This window comes from Lynx rufus, unplaced genomic scaffold, assembly GCF_022079265.1.
Source record: "Lynx rufus isolate CCGP_SWC_20201006 ecotype Redwood Valley unplaced genomic scaffold, mLynRuf1.p SCAF_5, whole genome shotgun sequence".
Classification (NCBI taxonomy): domain Eukaryota; kingdom Metazoa; phylum Chordata; class Mammalia; order Carnivora; family Felidae; genus Lynx; species Lynx rufus.
Window position 1 is genome coordinate 34,295,066 of NW_025814867.1, and position 23,670 is coordinate 34,318,735.

Consider the following 23,670-nt stretch of genomic DNA (forward strand, 5'->3'; position numbering starts at 1 on the left):
TTAATTGTCTTACATTAAGTCGCCATATTTTATCCTGCGCAATTGACCGATATACCTAAAATTTAATCTCCAATGTGACATTCCTTATGTGTATCAGTAAGTTATTCAAATAATGCAGCAGATTAAAAAAACACTCAAATCTTAACAAGTACTCACTTTTACACTTTCTTCTGTGTTAAGTTTATTTCCCTTAACCAAGACAATTTGGAAAGGGTTGTTATTTTCCCAAACATGCTGCAAAAGAATGAAATAGAGTATTTTAATTAAGGAAATAAATATTCTATGCTAGCAATGAAATCATCTTATCTGTTCTCATGTCCATTGACAAAATAACAAAAACAGACCTCTGAACTAACAACTGAAAGTCACATGTACTAAAATAAGCACCACAACCAAAGTGCCTAAGCACTTTGTTCTTAGGCAAAACAGTGGCAGCATTTCAATACTGTTAAGAAAGTGACTATATTAAGCACCATAAACAAATAATATTAAAGCTTTGGATGAATTAAGAATTGACCATTTAGGGGTGCCTGTCTAACTTCGGCTCACAGTTCGTGGGTCTTAGCCCCACATCAGGCTCTGTTGTCAGGACAGAGCCCACTTTGGATCCTCTGTATCCCTCTCTCTCTGCCCCTCCCCCACTCTCAGTCTCTCTCCCTCTCTCAAAAATCAACATTAAAAACAATTTAAGAATTGATCATTTGGGGCACCCGGATGGCTCAGTCAGTTGGGTGACGGACTCTGGCTCCGGTCATGATCTCGCAATTTGTGAGTTCAAGCCCCGCGTCGGGCTCTGTGCTGACAACTCAGAGCCTGGAGCCTGCTTCAGATTCTGTGTCTGCCTCTCCTCTTCATGCTCTCTCTCTCTCAAAAATAAATAAACGTTAAAAAAAAAAAATTAAAAAAAATTGACCATTTAAATATACAGTTAATATCTTAATCTTCAACAAGAGAGATTAAATATACAATCTGTTAAAACTGAATAACTATTGAAAAATGTTAACTGTTCCAATTGATAAACAGAAATTTAAGATTTGTTTTATATAAATATATTACATTCTGGAAAAGATGGTATTTTTGATATATTTAAATTCTAAAAGTATTCAGTAAGAAGAAGGCAAGTTATACCAAAAACACTCTCATAGCTAAGCTGATAGAAATGAACTATACCAGTAAACCAACCATTTCTGCACGTCTAACTTTTCTACTAGAAAGTCTCAAATTGCTCCCTGAAGTCTATGTTTAGCTGTAATCTCAAGAAATTTTTAATTTGGTGACATTTTTCTGTGGCACCAAAAGAACACCAAAACCAGAAATAACATATTTATATTTATATGCAGCTTGCGCTGAGGAAAAAGGATAGTAGTTAGAAAGATAATTACAAAGAAAGAAAGAAAGAAAGAAAGAAAGAAAGAAAGAAAGAAAGAAGAGAAAGAGAAAGAAAGAAAAAGAAAATTACCAATAATGGTAATTGATCTTTGACAAATCTGCATTGGTTTTCACAGAAGGAAAAATCAACAGAGAAAATATGTGTGAGGCTGAAGCACATAACCTAAAACAAAATCACATGCTTTTGGGGTTACCAAAAGTTCACACATGAAACTTACAGAAATAATTCGCATTTTCTTTGGTGGTAAAGGAAGAGGAAGGTTTGATGAATTTCTATTTATGGCAGCTTCTATGGCAATCATTTCCTGTTCATACATCTTCTTGATCTTGCAACATTCCACAAGCATAAAATGAGGCAAGGTCCTATTCATTACACAGTTCCGGATATACTACAGTGGCAAGGAAAGAATAAGGTAAGGATTTTCAAGCAAATACTTAAATCAAGGGGTACCTGGGTGGCTCAGTCGGTTAACAGTCCAAATCTTGATCTCTGCTCAGGCCTTGATTTCAGGGATGTGAGTTCAAGCCCTGCCACACCCACCCATCACCCAGTGTGGAACTTACTTAACAAAAACAAACAAAAACGTAAATTGATAGAAGAACAAAATTAAGATGAACACCACTATATCAAATGTACTGTAAAAATATATCTTAACATCAAGAATATGAGAAATTAAAATCACAACATAAAATAGCTACCATTAACTGAACACCTAAGAACATAAGATTATTTATAGCTAATTTTCCTAACAACCCTATAAAAGATATTTTCCTCTTTTTCATACATGAAAGGAAAATCAGAAGAGCTGAGTTACATTCCTGGCATCTTTAAATCTATCTTGTTTGTTTGTTTGTTTGTTTGTTTGTTTGTTTGCTAAACCCTGAAGAAACATGTACCTCAGTGTAGATGTTTTGCCTTTTCTTTGTGCTTAATACAGGACAGTTTGACCTATAGGCTCACCTTTCTAGGGGTGGGACTTGATTGGGAGAGACTGTGATATCACAGTGCAAGCTTTGACCAATCAGTCAGGACAAGTGAACATGTAGTACACATGTGGCCATTTCTTCACATCCTGAGGTAGTCAACTTAGACTTTCCGATGGATCCCTGAGGGAAGCCTGGTACCTTTACAGCACAGGGCTCCAGACAACCATTACTATCTTCCTTTTAAAAACATACTGGTCATCTGAGCTTGATGCTTTGTTTTATTTCAATGAGACCAGGATGACTCTCCAAAGGCATATAAGAAAAGGAGGGGCGCCTAGGTGGCTCAGTCAGTTAAGCGTCCGACTTCGGCTCAAGTCATGATCTCACAGTTCGTGGGTTCAAGTTCTGCACCAGGCTCTGTGCTGACAGCTGGGAGCCTGGAGCCTGCTTTGGATTTCTGTGTTTCCCTTCTCTCTGCCCCTCCCCGGCTCACGCTTTGTCTCTCTCAAAAATAAATAAACATTTAAAAAAATTTTTGTTTTAATAAAAGAAAAAAAAAAAAAAGAAAGAAAAGGAGTGGTTATTCACATTACCAAGATTCCTAACAAGCTGAGAAGAAAGAAACCTAATGTATTTCTCAGAAGAATAAATTTCATATACAGACAAAGTATGATTCAACATATTGTATTCAATTCAGAACCAAGAAATACAATTTTTTGAAATTAAAAAAATTCCAGAATTGTCTGTAATTGGCAGTTAGATGATATTATGCTAAATATATTCAATAAAAAATTTTTCACTATGAAATATGTATCATTGCACTCCTTCACATTCCTTTGAGTACACGGTATATTTTCTCTTTCACTATGACCCTGTACAAAAACGTATACAAGCCTTTGTTTCTCTTTATAACAAATCCTAGTTTGAATAGAACAATATACCCTCCACTAATTAAAGTTTAAAAAAAAAGTGTTAAAGAAGCAGAAGGCTACTTAAAGGATGGCAAAACATAAAGAAGTCAACACTCCTATGCTACCACCAAATACTTTTCATCTTCCTTCTTCGTCTCATGGGCTAGAGTTCAAGTGTTGACTGTTAGAATGCCATAGCTCTCAAAGCAGAGAAGTTATAACTGCTTCTAGACCTTCTACCTACTAAACCACAAGAATTCAGGGCCATGCTAAAAATGTGAAAAGAAACGTGTAAAATCCTCTATTAGCCGCTAATATATCAAAGCTCCTTATTCTCAAACAGACATCACTTAATGTTTAGCATGTCTCTATCCCTCTTGCTTAAAACAAAACAATAAAAATCACAAATAAGAATAAACACGTATCTTTATAAAATCCTGTTACTATTTACCCCTAACTTGGCATTTAGCATTATTCTTTATGTAATGACCATTTTTTAGTCTCCAAATTCAATTGCAACAAAAATATCAAGTTCCTTGAAGTCAAAGCCATGATTCTATCCTTTAAAAGGACAGTGGTGGGGGAGGAGTACTGCACTGCTTTTATCTTATTTAAACTTCATTTTATTCGACAAACAATCTGAGGCACTATAAGTCAATTCATGATTGCATGGAAATAGGAATGTCAAACACAGAGGAAGTCTTTTGAGGATGTCCAGACCTAACCCTTACAAAATTCCTACCATATGTGGAAGAAACAAATAAGGGAGGGGAGGGCAATCTTACATATTAAACATATAATAATTATATATATAAATATATATATAACCTATAAAAGAAACTGAAAAGTTTTCTATTCACAATGAAAATTTATAAGTTTTTATACAATTTATTTAGTGACCATTTAATCAAAATATCTTGTTTTTTACTTCCCGCAGAATATTTTCTATCTAAATCATCATGTTGGGGTTTCTGGGTGGCTCAGTCAGCTAAGCTTCTGACTTTAGCTCAAGTCATGATCTCAAAGTTCGTGAGTTCGAGCCCCACATCAGGCTCTCTGCTGACAGCTCAGAGCTGAGAGCCTGCTTCAGATTCTCTGTCTCCCTCTCTCTCTGCCCCTCCCCCACTCACACTTTGTCTCTCTCTCTCTCTCTCTCTCAAAAATAAACATTAAAAAAATGTTTTAAGCCTTTCTCTTAAAAAAATAATAAATCATTATGTTTACATGATAAAAAAGTAGGCAGCTATAGCAAATTTTATTAAGAATTCATAATGCTACAGGAAACTATGATATAACACTGAAACAACCAAAAAAGTAGAAAGCAAACATTTAGAAACAAACATTAAACATACAATCATTATACCAAAAATATATATAACCTTAAGTAAAATGACAAAAACATGCCAAAATGTTAACAATGGTTATCTCAGAGGTAGGTAGGATTATGAATATCTATTATTTAATTCTGTATAATTTTCTATAGGTTCTAAATACTCTAAATGTGACAACACATTTTTATCAGAAATTTAAATTATTAAATGCACACACACACACACACACACACACACACACACACATCTCTGGTAAACTGACGGTGAATACACATACCTGGAACTGAATTAGTGGGTGATCACCAAACACATATTCTACTCGCCCACTGACTTGTAACACATAGTCATACGGGCTAACTTCATCTTCTTTCCCATGAATAGTCAAACGTTTTTGGATTGCCAGTTCATTTATTTTGATAGGATTCATATTAGGAGATATTTGAAAGCTAAACACATCCTAAAAAGGGGAGTAGAAAAAAGGAACAATTTTATACTTGTGCTGAAAAAAATCACTCTTCACATTTGTACTTATTACTGCATTGGATATAGCCATACATAATATCCACGTATGTATATATATAATACGTTACATAAGTATATCCTTCACATTTAACATTCCAGTACATCTTCCTATTTTCTTTTAAATTTTTTTAATGTTTGTTTATTTTTGAGAGAGAGACAGAGACAGTGAGAGACAGAGAGACAGTGCGAGCGGGAGAGAGGCAGAGACACACACAGAATCCGAAGCAGGCTCCGGGCTCTGAGCACTCAGCACAGAGCCCAACGCAGGGTTTGAACCCACGAACCACGAGACCATGACCTGAGCCAAAGTTGGCCTTAACCAACTGAGACATCAAGGCACCCCTCATGTTTTCTATAAGGATTTTTTAAATGTTTATTTATTTTTGAGAGAGAGAGAGAGAGAGAGAGAGCGAGAGAGAATATGAGCAGGGGAGGGGCAGAGGGGGAGACACAGAATCTGAAGCAGGCTCCAGACTCTGAGCAGTCAGCACAGAGCCCAAAGTAGGAGCAAACTTCCAAACTGCAAGATCATGACCTGAGCCGAAGTCAGATGCTTAACCAACTGGGCCAACCAGGCGCCCCTCCTGTTTTCTAAATATAATGTGTCCACAGGGGCACCTGGCTGGTTCAGTCAGCACAGCATGCGACTCTTGATTTTGGGGTTCTAAGTTCAAGCCTTATGTTGGATGCAGAGATTACTTAAAAATTAAAAAAAAAAAAATTAAAAAATAAATAATTTTTAAAACGTGTCCCGTCAAATTTGTTAAGATTTGATGGTCTGCAAGTCGTCTTACACTACACAAAGTACCACAGATCCCACAGGTCACACTAATATTTAACTAAAGTTTATCATTAGAAAGTTTATCAAACGCATTTCCCAAATATCTTTCTTTAAAAATTTTACACCAAAAACCTGCAGTTGTTCAAATTTAGTTAAACTGAGAATTTTATGTTGTCACTGGTAACAAGAGATGTACACTTTACAATAATTAAACTTAAATGAACAATTCTGTCCAATTTTATAACATACAAAAAGAAACAAAAGAAATTTTAATTAATGAAAAATGAAGATACAGTAGGGACTGGATATTATCAAAACTGCTTATCATAAATCCCAAAGGTACAGACAGTAAAGATGATCTAATAACACCTGGAACTTCTCAAAAGCTAGCAAAATAATTTCACACCACATGATCACATACCAAAGGGTATAAGAAAATTCACCATCTCCAAAGGCAGCTAACTGCTACTCCGGACAAATGTGATTGTTAGAGAATTCCCAGTACTGACCGGAGATGGATTCTACAGTATTTCTAACAAGTTAAGTCATCTCCTTTTTCCACAAGGTACCTAAAATTCCAACTTTTTAAATATGAACTTACTGGGTACTCCAATCTATTTTCTCTAGCATTTTTACCCCTTTTCTCCTGAATTCTCTATATGAGTTGTTACTATAGGCATCAAAGCACATGAGCTAGGATCCTCAGAGTCATATGAGGACTCATGATTCCACTTTCCTCCCTCACCTGACTTCCCACTAAGATACCAATGATCTTACATTCTAATGGGTTGCCAACTGTTCACCTCTCCATTTCCAGTAATACTCTTCTACTTCAGCAAAGCTTCATGTTTATCCTAAAGAGAAATATAACTTCTTATTTAATCCCCTTGCACTATCTACCTTAAAACTAACCTTCATCTAGCTTAAAAGCAATCTATCTTTAAAAAAAAGAGTCACATCAGGCTCTGTGCTGACAGCTCAGAGCCTGGAGCCTGCTTTGGATTCTGGGTCTCTCTCTCTCTCTCTCTCTCTCTCTCTCTCTCTCTCTCTTTCTGCCCCTCACCCATCCTCTCTCTCTCAAAAATAAAACTTTTTTAAAAACTTTAAAAAGAGAGTCACAAAGAGATATGATACTCTTTTTTAACATACTACAAATGGTCAGAACTGTCTAAAGCAGTGCTACCCAAAAAAACTCTAATAATAGATATATTCTATTCTGTGCTATCCAATAAAAGTCACTAGCCACAGTGGCTCTTGAGAACTTGATATATGGCTATGAAAAGAAATGAATTTTAATTTTACTTGATTAACTTAAATTTAAAATTAAATATACATATGTGGCTACTGATTACTGTATTATATAGCACACATCTAGATAATGCCTAAGCAGCTTAATACATCATAAAATTATTCTATGATTCCCATTTACCCTCTATTTCATACACTGAGAAACACAAAACTGGAGAACACTCTCATTATCAGATAGCAAGAAGCTACAGAAAAGACCAGAAATGAGAACTGGGCTTGAAAAACTGCAGATACTGGAAGTAATACTCAGAAAATAAAATAAATATGGTTGGTATGTTTCAAGAATTAAAGACGGTTTGAAAATGAATAAAGAGCAAATATATCTGAAGAAGAATCAAACAGAACTCCAAGAAATAAAACATAATTAAGTGAAATTTGAAACTCAATGAAAAAGAACATGACAAATTTTAAAAGAGTTTTTAAATGTGACAATATCAAGTATTAGCAAAGATGTGGAGACACTAAACTCTCAAAATATTACTGGTAGGAATATAAATATGAAAAATTATTTTGCAGTATCTATTAAAAACTGATTACACACATACACCTATGACTTACCAGTTCTGTTTCTAGGCATACATCCAATAGAAATACGTAAATCAACATTATTTCATATAACAGCAATAATGAAGTTGATATGCTGTGTGTGTGTGTGTGTGTGTGTGTGTGTGTGTGTGTGTGTGTGAGAGAGAGACATGACAATTGAGGAAACATGAACACTGACTGGAACTTGAGGATAAAAACCAAGCAAAACAAAACTAACAAAACAAAAAGAATAACAAAGATAAGCCACACTTCGAGAAAATACACACCCAACACCTATGAATGACAAAAATTCACTACCCCCCCCAAATACCAAGAACTTGTACAAATCAGTAAGACATACACTACATAATTTAAAAATAGATTAAAACAAACAAACAAACAAACAAACAGGGGTGCCTGGGTGGTTCAGTCAGTTAAGTGACCAACTCACGATTTTGGCTCAGGTCATGATCTCATGATTTGTAAGTTCAAGCCCCACATTGGGCTCTGTGCTGACAGTGCTCAGAGCCTGCTTGGGATTCTCTCTCTCACTCTCTCTCTGCCCTTTCTTCTCTCTCTCTCTCTCTCTCTCTCAAAATAAATAAACTTCAAAAAATAGACAAAAAACAAATAACAGAAATATGAATGTTTCATAATCAGTTATGAAAGATACAACTGAGACAATGGATATACAGTTGACACTTGAATAACATGGGTTTGAATTGTGTGGGTCCACCTAATTATGTTTTTTTAATATAAATCCAGTACAATACTGTAAATGTGTTTTTTCTTCCTTATGTCTTAATAACATTTTCTTCTCTCTAGCTTACTTTATTGTAAAAATATAGTATATAATACATATATTAGATATGTGTAAACCAAATATGACTTTCAGTCAACAGGAATCTATTAGTAGCTAAGTTTTATGTGGGTCAAAAGTTATACATGGATTTTCTTTTTTTTTTGAGAGGGCAGGGGAGAAAGCACGTACACACAAGCCAAGGTATGGACAAAGAGAGAGGAAGAGAGAGAATCCCAAGCAGGCTCCACACTGTCAGCACAGAGCCTCAATGCAGGGTTTGATCTCACAAATCATGAGGCCACAGCCTGAGCTGAAATCAAAAGTTGGACATTTACCAATGGAGCCATTCATGCACCCCCATACCTGGTTTTTTGAATGCAAAGGGATTAGCACCAGTAACCCTCGCATTATTTAAAGCTCAACTTACATTTATATAATGGAATTATATATAGTACCAACAGCTCAAAACTTTCCTTCAAAAACCAATCTTAATCTCTTGATAATAAAATTCATGTCTTCTAAATTACTACCAGTGTCTCACCACCCTTGTTAATATTTTTCACATAAATGTTAATTAGACTGACTGGTCAGAAGTCAACTGGTTTTTCTTGTATTTCAAGCAGTTTTCCAACATCTCTTTGAAATACTTCACAAAATATTGCACCTTTAAAAGACTTGTAATTTTCCTGAGGAACTGGCTTGCATTGTATTGCTCAATGATTACAAACAACTATATATGAGAGACTGCAACAAAGACACTGGGCGTATGAGTGGGATAGATATTTCTGCTTCGCAGGAAGGGATACAATTAATTAGTGATGACATATATATCATGACAACTGGGCTAATTCAGATAATGTCTAGATGGGTGAAGAAATACTTCTTCATAGTTTTACCGTATATGCTTCACTGTTCTCACATTTCTGCCCATGCTTCTGATATATTCTCAAAAATTCCCAGAAAGTATAGTCACCACCTCCTTCTACCCTCTGTACAACCTGCCCTGTTCCCTAACACACAGGAGACAATTTCAAATGTCATCTGCCCCCATCCCTTAATTGAGAGAATAATTTCATTTAACTTATACTGAGTGAGGTTAAAAAAGAAAACAACATGGGTTTGAAAACGATGCTCAGGTTTATTGATATCTTTAATAAATTATGACTCCTGGAATTAAAAATAATGCCTTTGTGGTTTGGCTGTTGGGACTAATGTTCTTTAAATCTGAAACATGATAATTCCATGATTATATTTATCTTGCTTATTAAGAGCCCTGTTCTATGCTGGCTGATAGTGACTATGTGGTGATCTAAAATTTCACGTTTTTCAAAGAAACTGCTGTCTGTAGTTCTCCCTAACAATCCTATGAAAATCATTTTTTAACCTATATGTATGCTTTGTTACATTTCATCTCATGCTTAGTTTAATATTCCCACATGCTGCTTCCTAATGTTGGTCATTAGGAGTAATGACGATGGGGTACCCCATGGTATAGTCGATTAAGCATCTGACTCTTGATCTTGGCTAAGGTCATGATCTCACTGTTTGTGAGCGCAAGCCCCACACTGAGCTATGCAGTAATGGTGCAGAGCCTGCTTGGGATTCTGTCTCTCCTCTCTGCCCCTACCCTGCTAGTGCTCGTTCACTAGCTCTCTCTCTCTTGAAATAAATAAATATAAAAAAAGGTTTTTTTAATGATTCACATAACCAAGTGGAATTTATTCCAGGGATGCAAGGGCGGTTCCATATTCACAAATTGATCAATATGATACAACAATTCAATAAGAGAAAGGATAAGAACCACATGATCAACAGATGCTTAAAGAACATTTGACAAAGTACAACCTCCATTCATTATTAAAACCCTCAACAAATTAGGAGTAGATAGAACATACTTCAACACAATAAAGGTCATATACGGAAAACCCACAGTTAAGATCATACTTAAAGGTGAAAAACTGAGAGCTTTTCCCTTAAGACCAGGAACATGAAAAGGATGTCCACTCTCATCACGTTTATTCACTGTAGTACTACAAGTCCTAACCACAGCAATCAGACAAGAAAAAAGAAATAAAAGGCATCCAAAGTGGTAAAGAATAAGTAATATTTTCACTATTCGCAGATGACATACTATATATAGAAACCCTACAGACTCCACCAAAAAACTACTAGAACTGATAAATGAACTCAGTAATGTTAAAGGATACAAAATCAATATGCAGAAATCTGTTTCTATACACATTTCTATACACTAATAATAAAGCAGCAGAAAAGAAATTAAGACAACAATCCCATTTAAAATTGCACCAAAAAGGGGTGCCTGGGTGGCTCGGTCAGTTAAACATCTGACTTCAGCTCAGGTCATGATCTCACAGCTTGTGGGTTCGAGCCCCGCATCAGGCTCTGTGCTGACAGCTCAGAGCCTGGAGCCTCCTTCAGATTCTGCATCCCTCTCTCACTCTGCCCCTCCCCTGCTCATGTTCTCTCTCTCTCTCTCTCTCTCTCAAGAACAAATAAACACTAAAAAAAAAAAAAAAAGTAAAATTCCACCAAAAATAATAGGATATGTAGAAATAAACCTAACCAAAGAGGTGAAAGACCTATACTCTGAAAACTATAAGACACTGATGAAAGAAATTGAGGATGATACATTGAAATGAAAAGACATTCCATGATCATGGACCGGAAGAACAAATACTGTTAACATGTCTCTACTATCCAAAGCAATCTACAGATTTAATGCAATCCCTATCAAAATACCAATGGCATTTTTCACACAATTAGAACAGACAATCATAAAATTAGTATGGAACCACAAAACACTCCAAATAGCCAAAGCAAATGTGACAAAGAAGAGCAAAGCTGAAGGCATCTCAAATCTGGACTGCAAGATATATTACTAAGTTGTAGTAATTAAAACAGGATGGTACTGGGGCACCTGGGTGGCTCAGTCGGTTAAGTGGCCGACTTCGGCTCAGGTCATGATCTCGCAGTCTGTGAGTTCGAGCCCCGCGTTGGGCTCTGTGCTGACAGCTCAGAGCCTGGAGCCTGTTTCAGATTCTGTGTCTTCCTCTCTCTGACCCTCCCCCATTCATGCTCTGTCTCTCTCTGTCTCAAAAATAAATAAATGTTAAAAAAAATTAAAAAAAAAAACAAAACAGGATGGTACTGGCACAAAAACAGACACACAGATCAACAGAACAAAATAAAAAAGAAAAAAAACAGAAATAAACCCACAATTACATAGTCAATTAATCTTCAACAAAGCAGAAAATAATACACAAAGAGAAAATGACAGTCTCTTTAACAAATGATGTTGGGAAAACTGGACAGCTTCTTTCAAAAGAATGACACTGGACCACTTTCTTATACCATACACAAAAATACATTCTAAATGTATTAAAGACCTAAATGTCAGAAAGGAAACCATAAAAATCCTAGAAGAGAGCACAGGCAGTAATTACTCAGACATCAGCTATAGCAACTTTTTGGTCCCCTGAGACAAAGGAAACAAAAGCAAAACTAAACTATTGGGATTATACCAAAATAAAAAACTTCTGCACAGTGTAGGAGGCAATCAATGAAACTAAAAGGCAACATAAAGAATGGGAGAAGATATTCCAAATGACATATCCAATAAAGGGTTAGTATCCAAAATATATAAAGAATTTATACAAATTGGGTGAGTCAGTCAGTTGAGCATCTTGACTCTTACTTTCGGCTAAGGTCATCATCTCACAGTTCATGAGATGGAGCCCCACATTGGGCTATAGGCTGAAAGAACGGAGCCTGCTTGAGATTCATATTCTCTCTCTCTCTCTCTCTCCCTCTCTCTCTCTCTGCCCCTTCCCTGCTCATGCTCTCTCCCTCTCTCAAAATAATTATAAAAAAAAAAAAAGAATTTCTACAAGTTAACACCTAAAAAACCAATAATCCAATGAAAAAATTGGCAGAAGACATGAATAGACATTTTTCTAAAGAAGACATACAGGTGGCCAACAGACACACAAAACAATGCTTAATATCACTCATCATCAGGGAAATTCAAATCAAAACCACAATGAGATACCACCTCACACCTGTCAAATGGCTAAAATCAAAAACACAAGAAACAACAATCTTTGGCAAGGATGTGGAGAAAAGGAACTCTCTTGCACTGTTGGTGAGAAATTATACCAGTCCAGCAGCTGTGGAAAACAGTATGAGGGTTCCTCAAAAATTTAAAGATAGAAAAAAATGCTTTCAATTTTTTAATTAAAAAAAAAAAAAAAGTTCGGGCGCCTGGGTGGCGCAGTCGGTTAAGCGTCCGACTTCAGCCAGGTCACGATCTCGCGGTCCGGGAGTTCGAGCCCCGCGTCAGGCTCTGGGCTAATGGCTCAGAGCCTGGAGCCTGTTTCCGATTCTGTGTCTCCCTCTCTCTCTGCCCCTCGCCCGTTCATGCTCTGTCTCTCTCTGTCCCAAAAATAAATAAACGTTGAAAAAAAAAATTAAAAAAAAAAACAAAAAAAGTTAAAAGTAAAACTACTCTACACACAGTAATCACACTACTGGGTATTCACCAAAAAAATTGAAAAACACTAATTCAAAGAGATATATGCACCCCCATGTTTATAACAGCATTGTTTACAATAGTCAAATTATGGAAATAGCCCAAGTGTCTACTGATAGGTGAATGGATAAAGAAGATGGGATATGCACAAGAGAATATTATTTAGCCATAAAAAAAAGAATGAAATCTTGCCATTTGCAACAACACAGTTGGAGCTAGGGAGTATAATGATAAGCAAAGTAAGTCAGTAAGAGAAATACAAACACCACATGGTTTCACTCATGTGGAATTTAAGAAACAAAACAAACAAGCAAGGAGGCATAAAAAGAGAGAAAGAGAGAGAAACCAAGAAAGGGTCTCTTAACTGTAGAAAACAAACTGATGGTTACCAGAAAGGAGGTAGGTGGGGGGATGGGTGAAACAGGTGATGGGGATTAAAGAGTGCACTTGTCCTGATGAGCAATGAATTATTAAAAACTTAAACAAAAAACCTCTCCATATATATATATATATATATATATGTATATAAAATTGAAAAAGTATTCTATGCTTGGAATCCACTAAGATTTTACAGTATCTCCATTTCTCTTTTAATTTCAAAACATTTATTTTCACACATACTTTTTTACAATGATGATTACATTAAGATATGTACAGCCAGTAGAGATCTGACCCATAAGTAATGAAATGCAGACTGACCTAGATGGGCAAATTGCCCTGAGCCAGTGTTTTCAAGTTGACTTCTAGTCACCTAACAGCAGTAAATAAAATTCCCCATTCCAGCTCTTTCAAGAGGGCAGAATTCCCTAAACAGTATTTTAAATTTGATCTTGAGATTTTATAATATCCAAATCTTGGTTTAATTGAACTTCTGTCTGAACATATCTCAGGATACAGCATCAAATGTTTTTGTTGTTGTTGTGGTTTTTTTTTAACCTATATAAACTTCCTTTGTAAAAGGCCAGAAGGCAGGCTCCTGCTTTTGCATTTGTTCCTACAAATATTTAGATACATATTGTTGGGAAGGAGGCAGAACTGAATACAACCAGAAACATCTGGAGAAAATCCTGACTATACCACAGACCAGCTATAAGGCCTTGGCACACATACAAAAAACTTCTCTCCCTTTCAGTTTCTTCCCTATAAAACGAGGATGATAACACTTTATAGAGTTGTTTTTGAAAGTGGAGAATAAAGGGGTGCCTGGGTGGCTCATTCAGTTGAGTGTCTGAATCTTGATTTTGGCTCAGGTCATGATCTGGGGTCGTGGGATCGAGACTTGCATTAGGCACCACGCTGAGTGTGAAGACTGCTTAAGCTTCTCTCTTTCTTTCTCTCTCTCTCTCTCTCTCTCTCTCTCCTCCCTCTGTCCCTCTCTCCCACTCACACTCTCTCTAAAAAAATAAAAAATTAATATTTAAAAGTGGAGACTATAACAAAAATACCTTCCATTGCTCTTAGCATGGTGAAGTGCTTAATATAGAATGTTTACTAAAATGGGTTTATATCATTGTTGTTATCAGAGTAATTGAAGAAAGAACAGCACAAAATATTCTTGAACTCCTACCCTAATTCGAAGCCAGATCCTAGATGATAAAATGACCATACTATATACAAAGGTAGTACCATAATCTGGCTTCTAAAATAACTGTGACTATTCAGATACGGATTAACTGTATATACACACTCCATTATAATGCCCAATTCCATATCAGCACTTAATTACATATTTAAAGAATGCAAATATAAGAATATGGAAAAAAGAGATCATTTGATCAAAGCTTTCATTTTATAGACAAGAGCAAAATCACATGAGAAAACCCAGTAACTAAAAAACACTGTCTAGACTGGGGTTGGCAATCTTTTTCTGTAAAGACCCAGGTTTTGCTGACAACCTATGAGTCTTTGTCAATATTCTTTTCATTCTTTTTCTCTTTCTTTAACATCTCTTAAAAATTCCTTGAGTTTTTTTTACATCCCTTTTAAGTATAAAAACCATTCAAAAACTGCAATTTTCCAAACCCTATCTAGACTAATATAACATTGCATCAAAAATCATACACATGCAAAGCATGTATCACACCTAATACTAAAATTTCCATCTTAAATCTAAAAATGCTCTTTGTAACAGCATTTACCAAGTGAGCAAGAACCTCTTCTAAGATTGGTGCTGCATTCAGGTAAAATCACAGATTTATTACAAAATATTTCTTAAAATAATACAACACTACCTGACAATTTTCAAAATGAACAGCCACAATGAGCTTTCCTCCATAAAGTTTATCTTCTAAGTTTTCAAGGATGGATGGTTCATGTTCTGGTGGATACGTCTGTTTTAGCCAATCCATCCAAGACAATCCCACAAGTGACTGAATCTTTTCTTCACTGAATTTGCGCATTTTTATTCGGAATTCATTCACTTCAGGATCCTTCAGTGCATCAAATTCATGTAGACCTAAACAAATTTTTTTACAGTGTCATTTTGAGTAGCTAATAATAATACAAGAAATACAAAATATATCCAACCAAATATACTGGACGTTCAATTTTTATCAAGAAAACAAAACTGGGTAGGAAAATATTACACAAGGATCAAAAGAATATCCAGATAAAATAACACATTTCATATATAGAAGGTGAACACACAATCAGCTTTCTAAAGAAAGGTGGCCAACAGACACACAAACTTGAAATCTTTCAAAGAAATGTAGTTAGGTACCAGTTTGATAAAGATAATCACAGAAATAGTATACACATTTTAAAACCACATATAAGGGGTGCCTGGGTGGCTCAGCTGGTTAAGGGTTGGCTCAGGTCATGATCTCAAGGTTTATGAGATCGAGCCCCAAATGGGGCTCCCTGCTGACAGCATGCAGCCTACTTGGGATTCTCTCTCTCTCCTTTCTGTCCCTCCCCACTTATACACACATGCTCGTATGCTTTCTCTCTCCCTCTCAAAATAAGAAACTCAATAATTAGATAAAACCACCTATAAACTATCCAGTTTTTCTTTACAAACCAAGTAAAATCACGTTTATCATATCTGAGAAAGCCTAAGAATCTGAAAACTTTTAAATTAATCAGGTTAAAACTCACATTTTTACTTAAGACTCAGTAAATTTAAATTTTATAGATTAAACTTAGGTTTCACTGTGATTTTTCAACAATGGTTATATCAGTCAAAAATCTCATGAATATAAAATTATTCTTCACTGTACTTAATTATGAACCACTTCTACCATGCAGACAACTAAATACAGCAACCTTTTCATAAACTTATCATTATCCTAATAAACAATGCTAGAAATTTACAACAAATAAACATGCAGAAATTTGTATACATAAACTTTTACTTGTAAGATGGCAAACATTTTAAAGTTTAACAACACCCTGTACTGGAAGGCATATTTATTTAATATTAGAAATTATAAACATACACATACATTCTTTGACCTCAAAATTCTGCCAACAGGAATTTTAGCCTGAGAGACCCAGTACTAGCCAGTAAGTGCCAAATATGCACCCCCAAATCATGCACATAAGATGCCCAACTTCTAGTGACCCCCCCACCTCCAGCTTCTGGCCAAAAACTTCCAATCAGCCATACAAGAGGCATTCCCCCTTCTTTAGCATAACACTTTTTCACTCCCCTGCCTGCCTTTGGGTCACTGACAAACAAAAAGCTCCTTTACTATAATAGCAAGCTCTGAGTAAATAGTCTGTTCTCATTGGGTGGTCTTTATTTCCACAAACCTAGAGAAGTACATTATTTGTACAACGTACTGTTAACAGTACAAGAATGTTCACTGTAGTTTTGTTTATAATAATTTAAAAACTGGAAATAAAGTTAATCATTAAGACCTAGTTTTAAAATTGAGATACATCCATATACCATTATATGGTAGTAGAAGTGATCAATGGATAGATTAGATTGGTATTGTTACATTAAAAGCTCCAGGTAAGTTAAATGTAAAAAGCAGGGACAAAATGAGTCTCACAAGATTCCTTTTATGCAAATTCAAAAGAAAGAGTATAGAATATGTATACATTTTTGTTCTGAAAAGATACCTGAGATGATGACAGTATTTCACAGTGCTGAGGACAGAAGTACAGGGAAGCAGCCTGCTAGTATTTGTTCCATAAGGCCATTTAATATCCTATCATTTGAATCTATACTATCTGAATATATGCATGTCAATCAGGGTTAGACAGTGGACTTATCTCCATTGTCTATTTTCTTTTACGTATTAAAACAATTATTTCAAAAATAAATATTAGAATCAATCTGTGGTATTAAATATAAAAACATAAAAATGGTTAAGCTGCATAATGAATGCAGCAAAGGTAAAATCTTGAGAGTACATTATAATTTCCTGGATAGTTTTGGATCTGGAATGGAAATATACACTCTTATTCAGCCATGAAAGAACTGTAATTTATGCAGACTAGCTGAGGGATTTTGGAGCTTGTTTGCCAGCACAGCTGAAGCTCTTTCTACTCACAGACACAGGTATTACAGGTGAGGAAAGGGAAATGTGTACCTACTACATTTAACAAAAATCAAACTCTTTATCTCCCTTTATCTACTAAAAATCACGTCTAAACCACTTCCTAAATGTCTCTCAACCCTGTCTACTTCTCCTAGTTCCTGCAGCCATTAATTTATTCCCAGTCCATCATTGTCCCTCCCATGGATTACTACATCAGTTTTTCACTAATTTCTCTACTCCCAGTCTTAATCTCTCCAACCTATGCTCCATTTTCCAGTATGAATAATTCTTTATAAAATGCAAATATAATGGGGACACCTAGGTGGCTCAGTTGGTTAAGTGGTTGAATGTCCAGCTCTTGATTTTGGCTCAGGTCAGGATCCCAAGGTCATGGGATGGAGCTCCTCATTGGGCTCCATGCTGAGTGTAGAGCCTGCTTGGGATTATCACTCTCTCCTCCTGCCCCTCTCTCCCCCTCCCCTACTCATGCACTCACTCTCTTGCTCTCTCAAAAAAACAAAAATGCAAATCTGATGTTACTCCCCTATTTAAATCCCTTCAATAGTTTCCCAACTGCTCCTAGGAATACATCTCAAATTTTTATTCTTTTTAGGTTTATGTATTTATTTATTTTTTTGAGACAGAGCAAGTGGGGGAGGGGCAGAGAGAGAGAGAGAGAGAGAGAGACATGGGGCTCAAACCCACAAACCACGGGATCATGACCTGAGCTGAAAGCAAGAGTTGGACACTTAACCAAATGAGCCACCCAGGCACCCCAACAAACCTTAAATTTTAAGATAAGAATATTATAGGGGCGCCTGGGTGGCGCAGTCGGTTAAGCGTCCGACTTCAGCCAGGTCACGATCTCGCAGTCCGTGAGTTCGAGCCCCGCGTCAGGCTCTGGGCTGATGGCTCGGAGCCTGGAGCCTGTTTCCGATTCTGTGTCTCCCTCTCTCTCTGCCCCTCCCCCGTTCATGCTCTGTCTCTCTCTGTCCCAAAAATAAATAAATAAACGTTGAAAAAAAAAAAAAAAAAAAAAAGATAAGAATATTATTTAGCTTAGAATCAAATATAATTTTTTAATATAAAAGAAGTATTGAGTGAATAATTTCTTCACATTAACGACATTGTTAAAGTCCTCCAGACTCTAGATACCCTTCACTTTAAACTATACCACAACTTTACAGGTCGGGGAAAATAAGGGAGTATTCAAACATGTTTTTCAGGATGCTGACAAAATCCTCCAATCAAGATTTCCTAATGCGTATTTGGAGAAATGAATGCAGGGGTGACAGGTACCTTCACTACAGAGGATAATCAGAATCCAAAGAGCAGCTCTGTAAATAATTACTTAGAATAAACATAAAAAATAAAATGATCAAATATATTATCACTCAGGAAAAGGTATTTTTAGACCCATCAGGGCAATTATATCTATTGTTTTCTTTGGGGAGGAGGAGGCAGCAAACTTGTTCCTGAAGTTAAATTGAAATAATTGTTTATTGTTTTCCCAGGAGGCATGACCTCACCAAGTCCCGGTTGTAGTCACCACATACAAATTAGCAATGGCAAAAACTGACTTGTTAGGTATTGAAAGTAAAAATTCATTGTAAAATAATAAGCAGAATTACTCAAACTCCTAAATTAATGTTAACACTTGAATTTGTGTATATGATCATTAACATCAGGTTTCCTAGATGCACTGAAAATCTAAAATACAATTTATAAATAGTTAAGAATTTAAAAACTGTTCAAGTTAATATAAAACACTCTTTGCATCTTGATCAATCAAATTGCAGGGCACACTGCATTGAAATTTTTTATATAATAAGCTTTATGATACAGAAGGAAATATGGTCACATTACTTATAGAAAGAGAAATTCAAGATATACATCTACCCATACCTGTACCTATACCTACACCTATACCTATACCTACATCTATATAATCCCTGCATTGTGGCAGGGCAAAGTCAGTGTTGCCAAATAAAAAACCAGCATGCTCAATTCTATTTGAATTTTAGATAAACAATGAATGATTCTTATCAGGAAGTATATCCCATTTAATATCTCAATCTACTATATTTTTATTTGCTAAGTCTGGCAAGCTTATGTAGAGGTTAATAGTGGCTAATGAGCTCATATATTTTGGAGATCATGACTAGAAGAGAGTGCAGAGATTTCAGTTTTGAAAACATGTTACATCTCAAAAGATAACTATATCCTGACAAAAGTTAGCTCTCTCTCTGGTGCTAACCTTTTGGGTTATCAAATATTTTAGCTTCCTTAACAATCAGTGTGGTTATGATCTACTTCCTTTCATCAGTATAGAAATATACAAAAGTTATATATCTTCATACACACACACACAGCCATTTGGAAAAAACTATATATCTCAATATTGCCAGTGAATATTCTTGTCTTGGATAAGACTGTGTTTATTCTTTTTACTTTTCCATATATTCTTCAATTCAAAGGGGAGATTTTTTGTAATGGAGAATTTAAAATTTATCAAAAAGATGTTTGGAGCTCTGGCAAATAGAAAGGAATGCTCTCTACTGAGGTCATTAATATATAAGAAAATTTGGGTGGTACCTGGCTGGCTCACTTGGTGGAGTGTATGACTCTTGATCTTGGGGCTGTGCGTTCAAGACCCATGTTGAGTATGAAAATTATTTAACAATAAATAAATAAAATCTTAGGGAAAAAATAAAATTTTGTATGGTAAATAATTACAAACCTATTTAAGGGGGAAAAAATATTGCCTAAAGCAAACTAGTTATCCTCTGAAGTAATTAACCTTTTTAAGGGGTGCCTGAGTGGCTCAGTCTATTAAGCATCTGACTTTTGATTTTAGCTCAGGTCGTGATCTCAAGGTTCGTGGGTTCATGCCCCAAGTTGGGCTCTACCCTAAGAGCATGCAGCCTCTTGGAATTCTCTTTCCCTTCCTCTCTGCCCTTCCCCCTGCTCACATGTGTTTGTGCTCTCTCTCTCAAAATAAATAAATAAACTTAAAAAAAAATTACAAAAAAAAAAAAAAAACTTTTTGAATACCAGGCTGTCATTCAGTAAATCAACAAGGTTCTGTTCTATGTACTCAGAGGGAAGAGTGTAGTCCCACATTTGTAATCATTAGTTAGCCTGAATTGCTATAGGTCACCATCAAAGAATGCAATCTTACAGGGCATGGTTCTTAGAGGAGATGGCACTAGATTATCTTGAAGATACGTATAATCCTAAATGGGATGGTACTATATTATCCTGTAATAGTGAATTTAATCAATACAGAGGCCAATCCAAATCCAACAACCACCAGTCGATATTTTGGTTTTGTATTTAAACTTCAAGTCTCTAAATTAAAATAAAACAGGGGTGCCTGGGTGGCTCAGTCGGTTAAGCGTCCGACATCGGCTCAGGTCACGATCTCACTGTCTGTGAGTTCGAGCCCCGCGTCGGGCTCTGTGCTAACAGCTCAGAGCCTGGAGCCTGTTTTGGATTCTGTGTCTCCCTCTCTCTCTGACCCTCCCCCGTTCATGCTCTGTCTCTCCCTGTCTCAAAAATAAATAAAACGTTAAAAAAAAATGTTTAAAAAAATAAATAAAATAAAATAAAATAAAATAAAATAAAATAAAATAAAATAAAATAAATTAAATTAAATTAACATAAAATAACATAAAATACCATAAAATAATGAAATAAAATAAAGTAAAATAAAATAAAATAAAATAATGAAAACAACCAAAAACTGCTACTCAAAAATAAACAAACAAACTTCAAGTCTCTTCCAGAGTTAACCTCTTATAGTACTTAACTCAAGTTAGTATCTTGTCTAAAGCAGGATACTGATATCCCATTGCCCCTGAGACAGCTATGATTATTACAGCAAGACTGTACCATATTTTCTTTGTTATTCACAATTCTCCCTGGAATTAATTTGCAAAGAAGAACATGGACATAATTTATCTTCACTCACTACAAAAATAACTCTACTTAAAGAAAAATTAAGGAGTAAAATTTGTCAATAATATTGGAATTTATCAATCAGCTTAAAATCTTGGTTGGTATAGAGAGTTGTATATAAATTGTGTTTATACCGTAGAGGCATTTAAAAGAAACAGAGAATGTATCTCTCAGAAAAGGTATCTCTTCTCAAACTACATGAGACAAAGGAACAACTTTTTTCTTTCCAATCTGCCAAGAAACATTATTTTGCAAATAAAAATAAGTCACTAGAAAAGGATGCAAAAAATATAACCCCTGGGATACTGTGGCAATATCACATGGCTACAGGAATTTATAAACATTTACTCTCAATTTTTATACTTACCTGATCTCAGACTGGTTAACAATTTACAGACAAGCATTGGTCCTTGGGCCATACTCCACAATGTCTTAGATTATACTTACTACATGTTTATACATATAGCAACAAACATGGTAAGAATTCATACTAGGAAGTACTTAAATTACCTTTTCCTATAAGGACTCCAATTTTTGAGTCTAATTTTTCCCCTGGGTCACAACTTCTTGTCACTAATTTGAGAACTGGAAGAAAAGGTCTGACATCACAGAGCCTTCTTGTTTCATCTTCAAGCTCCTCATATACAGCAGTTTGATTCACACATGCAAACATATAGGAGTCAATTTCCATAAGGAGGTTAAACATTGGGTAATTGTGAACTTGCTTCCATAACATCTGCAGGAAAAAATTAGACACTTTCTGGAACAGAAAAACTTGTTCAAGTGTATAAAAATACATCTACAAAGATACTTACTACAGCACTCTTTGTAAAACTCAAAAACACAGAACAAGCCAGTGTTTAGCAATAAAGGATTGACTAAATCAATAATAAAGTACTATACATTTGTGAAAATAAAAATAAAAGGTAACATAGGAAACTGTCCAAGATATATTAAGGTTGTTTTTTTTGAAATGCCAACTTGTAGAATATGTATACTATTAACCCATTTTTGTAGTTAATGTAATAGTATAATGCACATAAAATGCACATACATAAGCAAAATCATTAAGTGAGTTTCTGCCAGACTCATCAAGAAAGAGAGTGAGAACTCAAAATCAGAAATGAAAGAGAAGTTACAACTGACACCACAGAAATATAAAGGAGTATAAGAGACTACTACAAAAAATCACGTGCCAACAAATTTGAAAACCTAGAAATGGATAAATTCCTAGAAACAATCTTCCAACATTGAATCAGAAAGAAGCAGATACTCTAAACAGACTGATTGCCAGTAACAAAATGGAATCAGTAATTAAACAAAAAAAAAAACCTCCCAAAAGGGGCACCTACATGGCTCAATCAGTTAAGTGTCTAACTCTGGATTTCTGCTCAGCTCATGATCTCACAGTTCGTGAGAGCCCCATGTTAGGCTCTGTGCTGGCAGCGCAGCACCTGCTTCTATTCTCTCTCTGCCCCTACTCTGCTCATGCTTGCTCTCTCTCAAAATAAATACATAAACTTAAAAAAAAAAAAAACCCTTTAAAAAAAAAATCAAAAGAAAAAAAACTCCCAACAAACAAAATCCAGAACCAGACGGCTTCACCAGTGAATTCCACCATTCATAAAAGATTTACTATCAATCCTTCTCAAACTCATCTAAAAAAGAAGGAATGCTTCCAAATTCATTCTACAAGGCCAGTATTACCCTGATACCAAAACCAGACAAAGACACTACAAAAAAAGAAAACCACATACCAATATCCCCAATGACCATAGCTGCAAAAATCCTCAACAAAATATTAGCAGTGCAAATTCAGCAAGACATTTAAAGGTTTATTCACCACAATCCCTGCATTCCAAGGATGCAAAGATGGTTCATTATCCACAAATCAATCAATATGACATACCACATTTACAAAATGGAAGATAAAAACCATCTAATCATCTCAGTAGATGCAGAAAAAGCATTTGACAAAATTTCATGATCCTGCATGATAAAAACAAGTGGGAAGAGAGAAAATATACTTCAACATAATAAAGGCATATATGACAAACCCATGGCTAACATCATACTTAATTGTGAAAAGCTGACAGCTTTTCCTCTAAGATCAGAAACAACATAAAAATATCTACTCTCACCACCTTAACTCAACACACCATACTACAAGTCCCA

The 23,670-nt window shown here is 35.4% G+C and overlaps 1 protein-coding gene across 3 annotated transcripts in view; it reads right to left on the reverse strand.

Annotated features, from left to right (window-relative positions):
* Positions 1–23,670, reverse strand: part of PIK3CB (phosphatidylinositol-4,5-bisphosphate 3-kinase catalytic subunit beta) — a 182,221-nt gene that overhangs the window by 77,495 nt on the left and 81,056 nt on the right. For all 3 annotated transcript variants that reach the window (XM_047098635.1, XM_047098638.1, XM_047098637.1), the window contains exons 4-8: positions 22,006–22,231; positions 15,277–15,500; positions 4,836–5,015; positions 1,608–1,778; positions 157–234 (exon numbers count right to left, since the gene is read on the reverse strand). In XM_047098635.1, the coding sequence (XP_046954591.1) occupies positions 157–234; positions 1,608–1,778; positions 4,836–5,015; positions 15,277–15,500; positions 22,006–22,231 (879 nt within the window). The remainder of the gene's footprint in view (positions 1–156; positions 235–1,607; positions 1,779–4,835; positions 5,016–15,276; positions 15,501–22,005; positions 22,232–23,670) is intronic.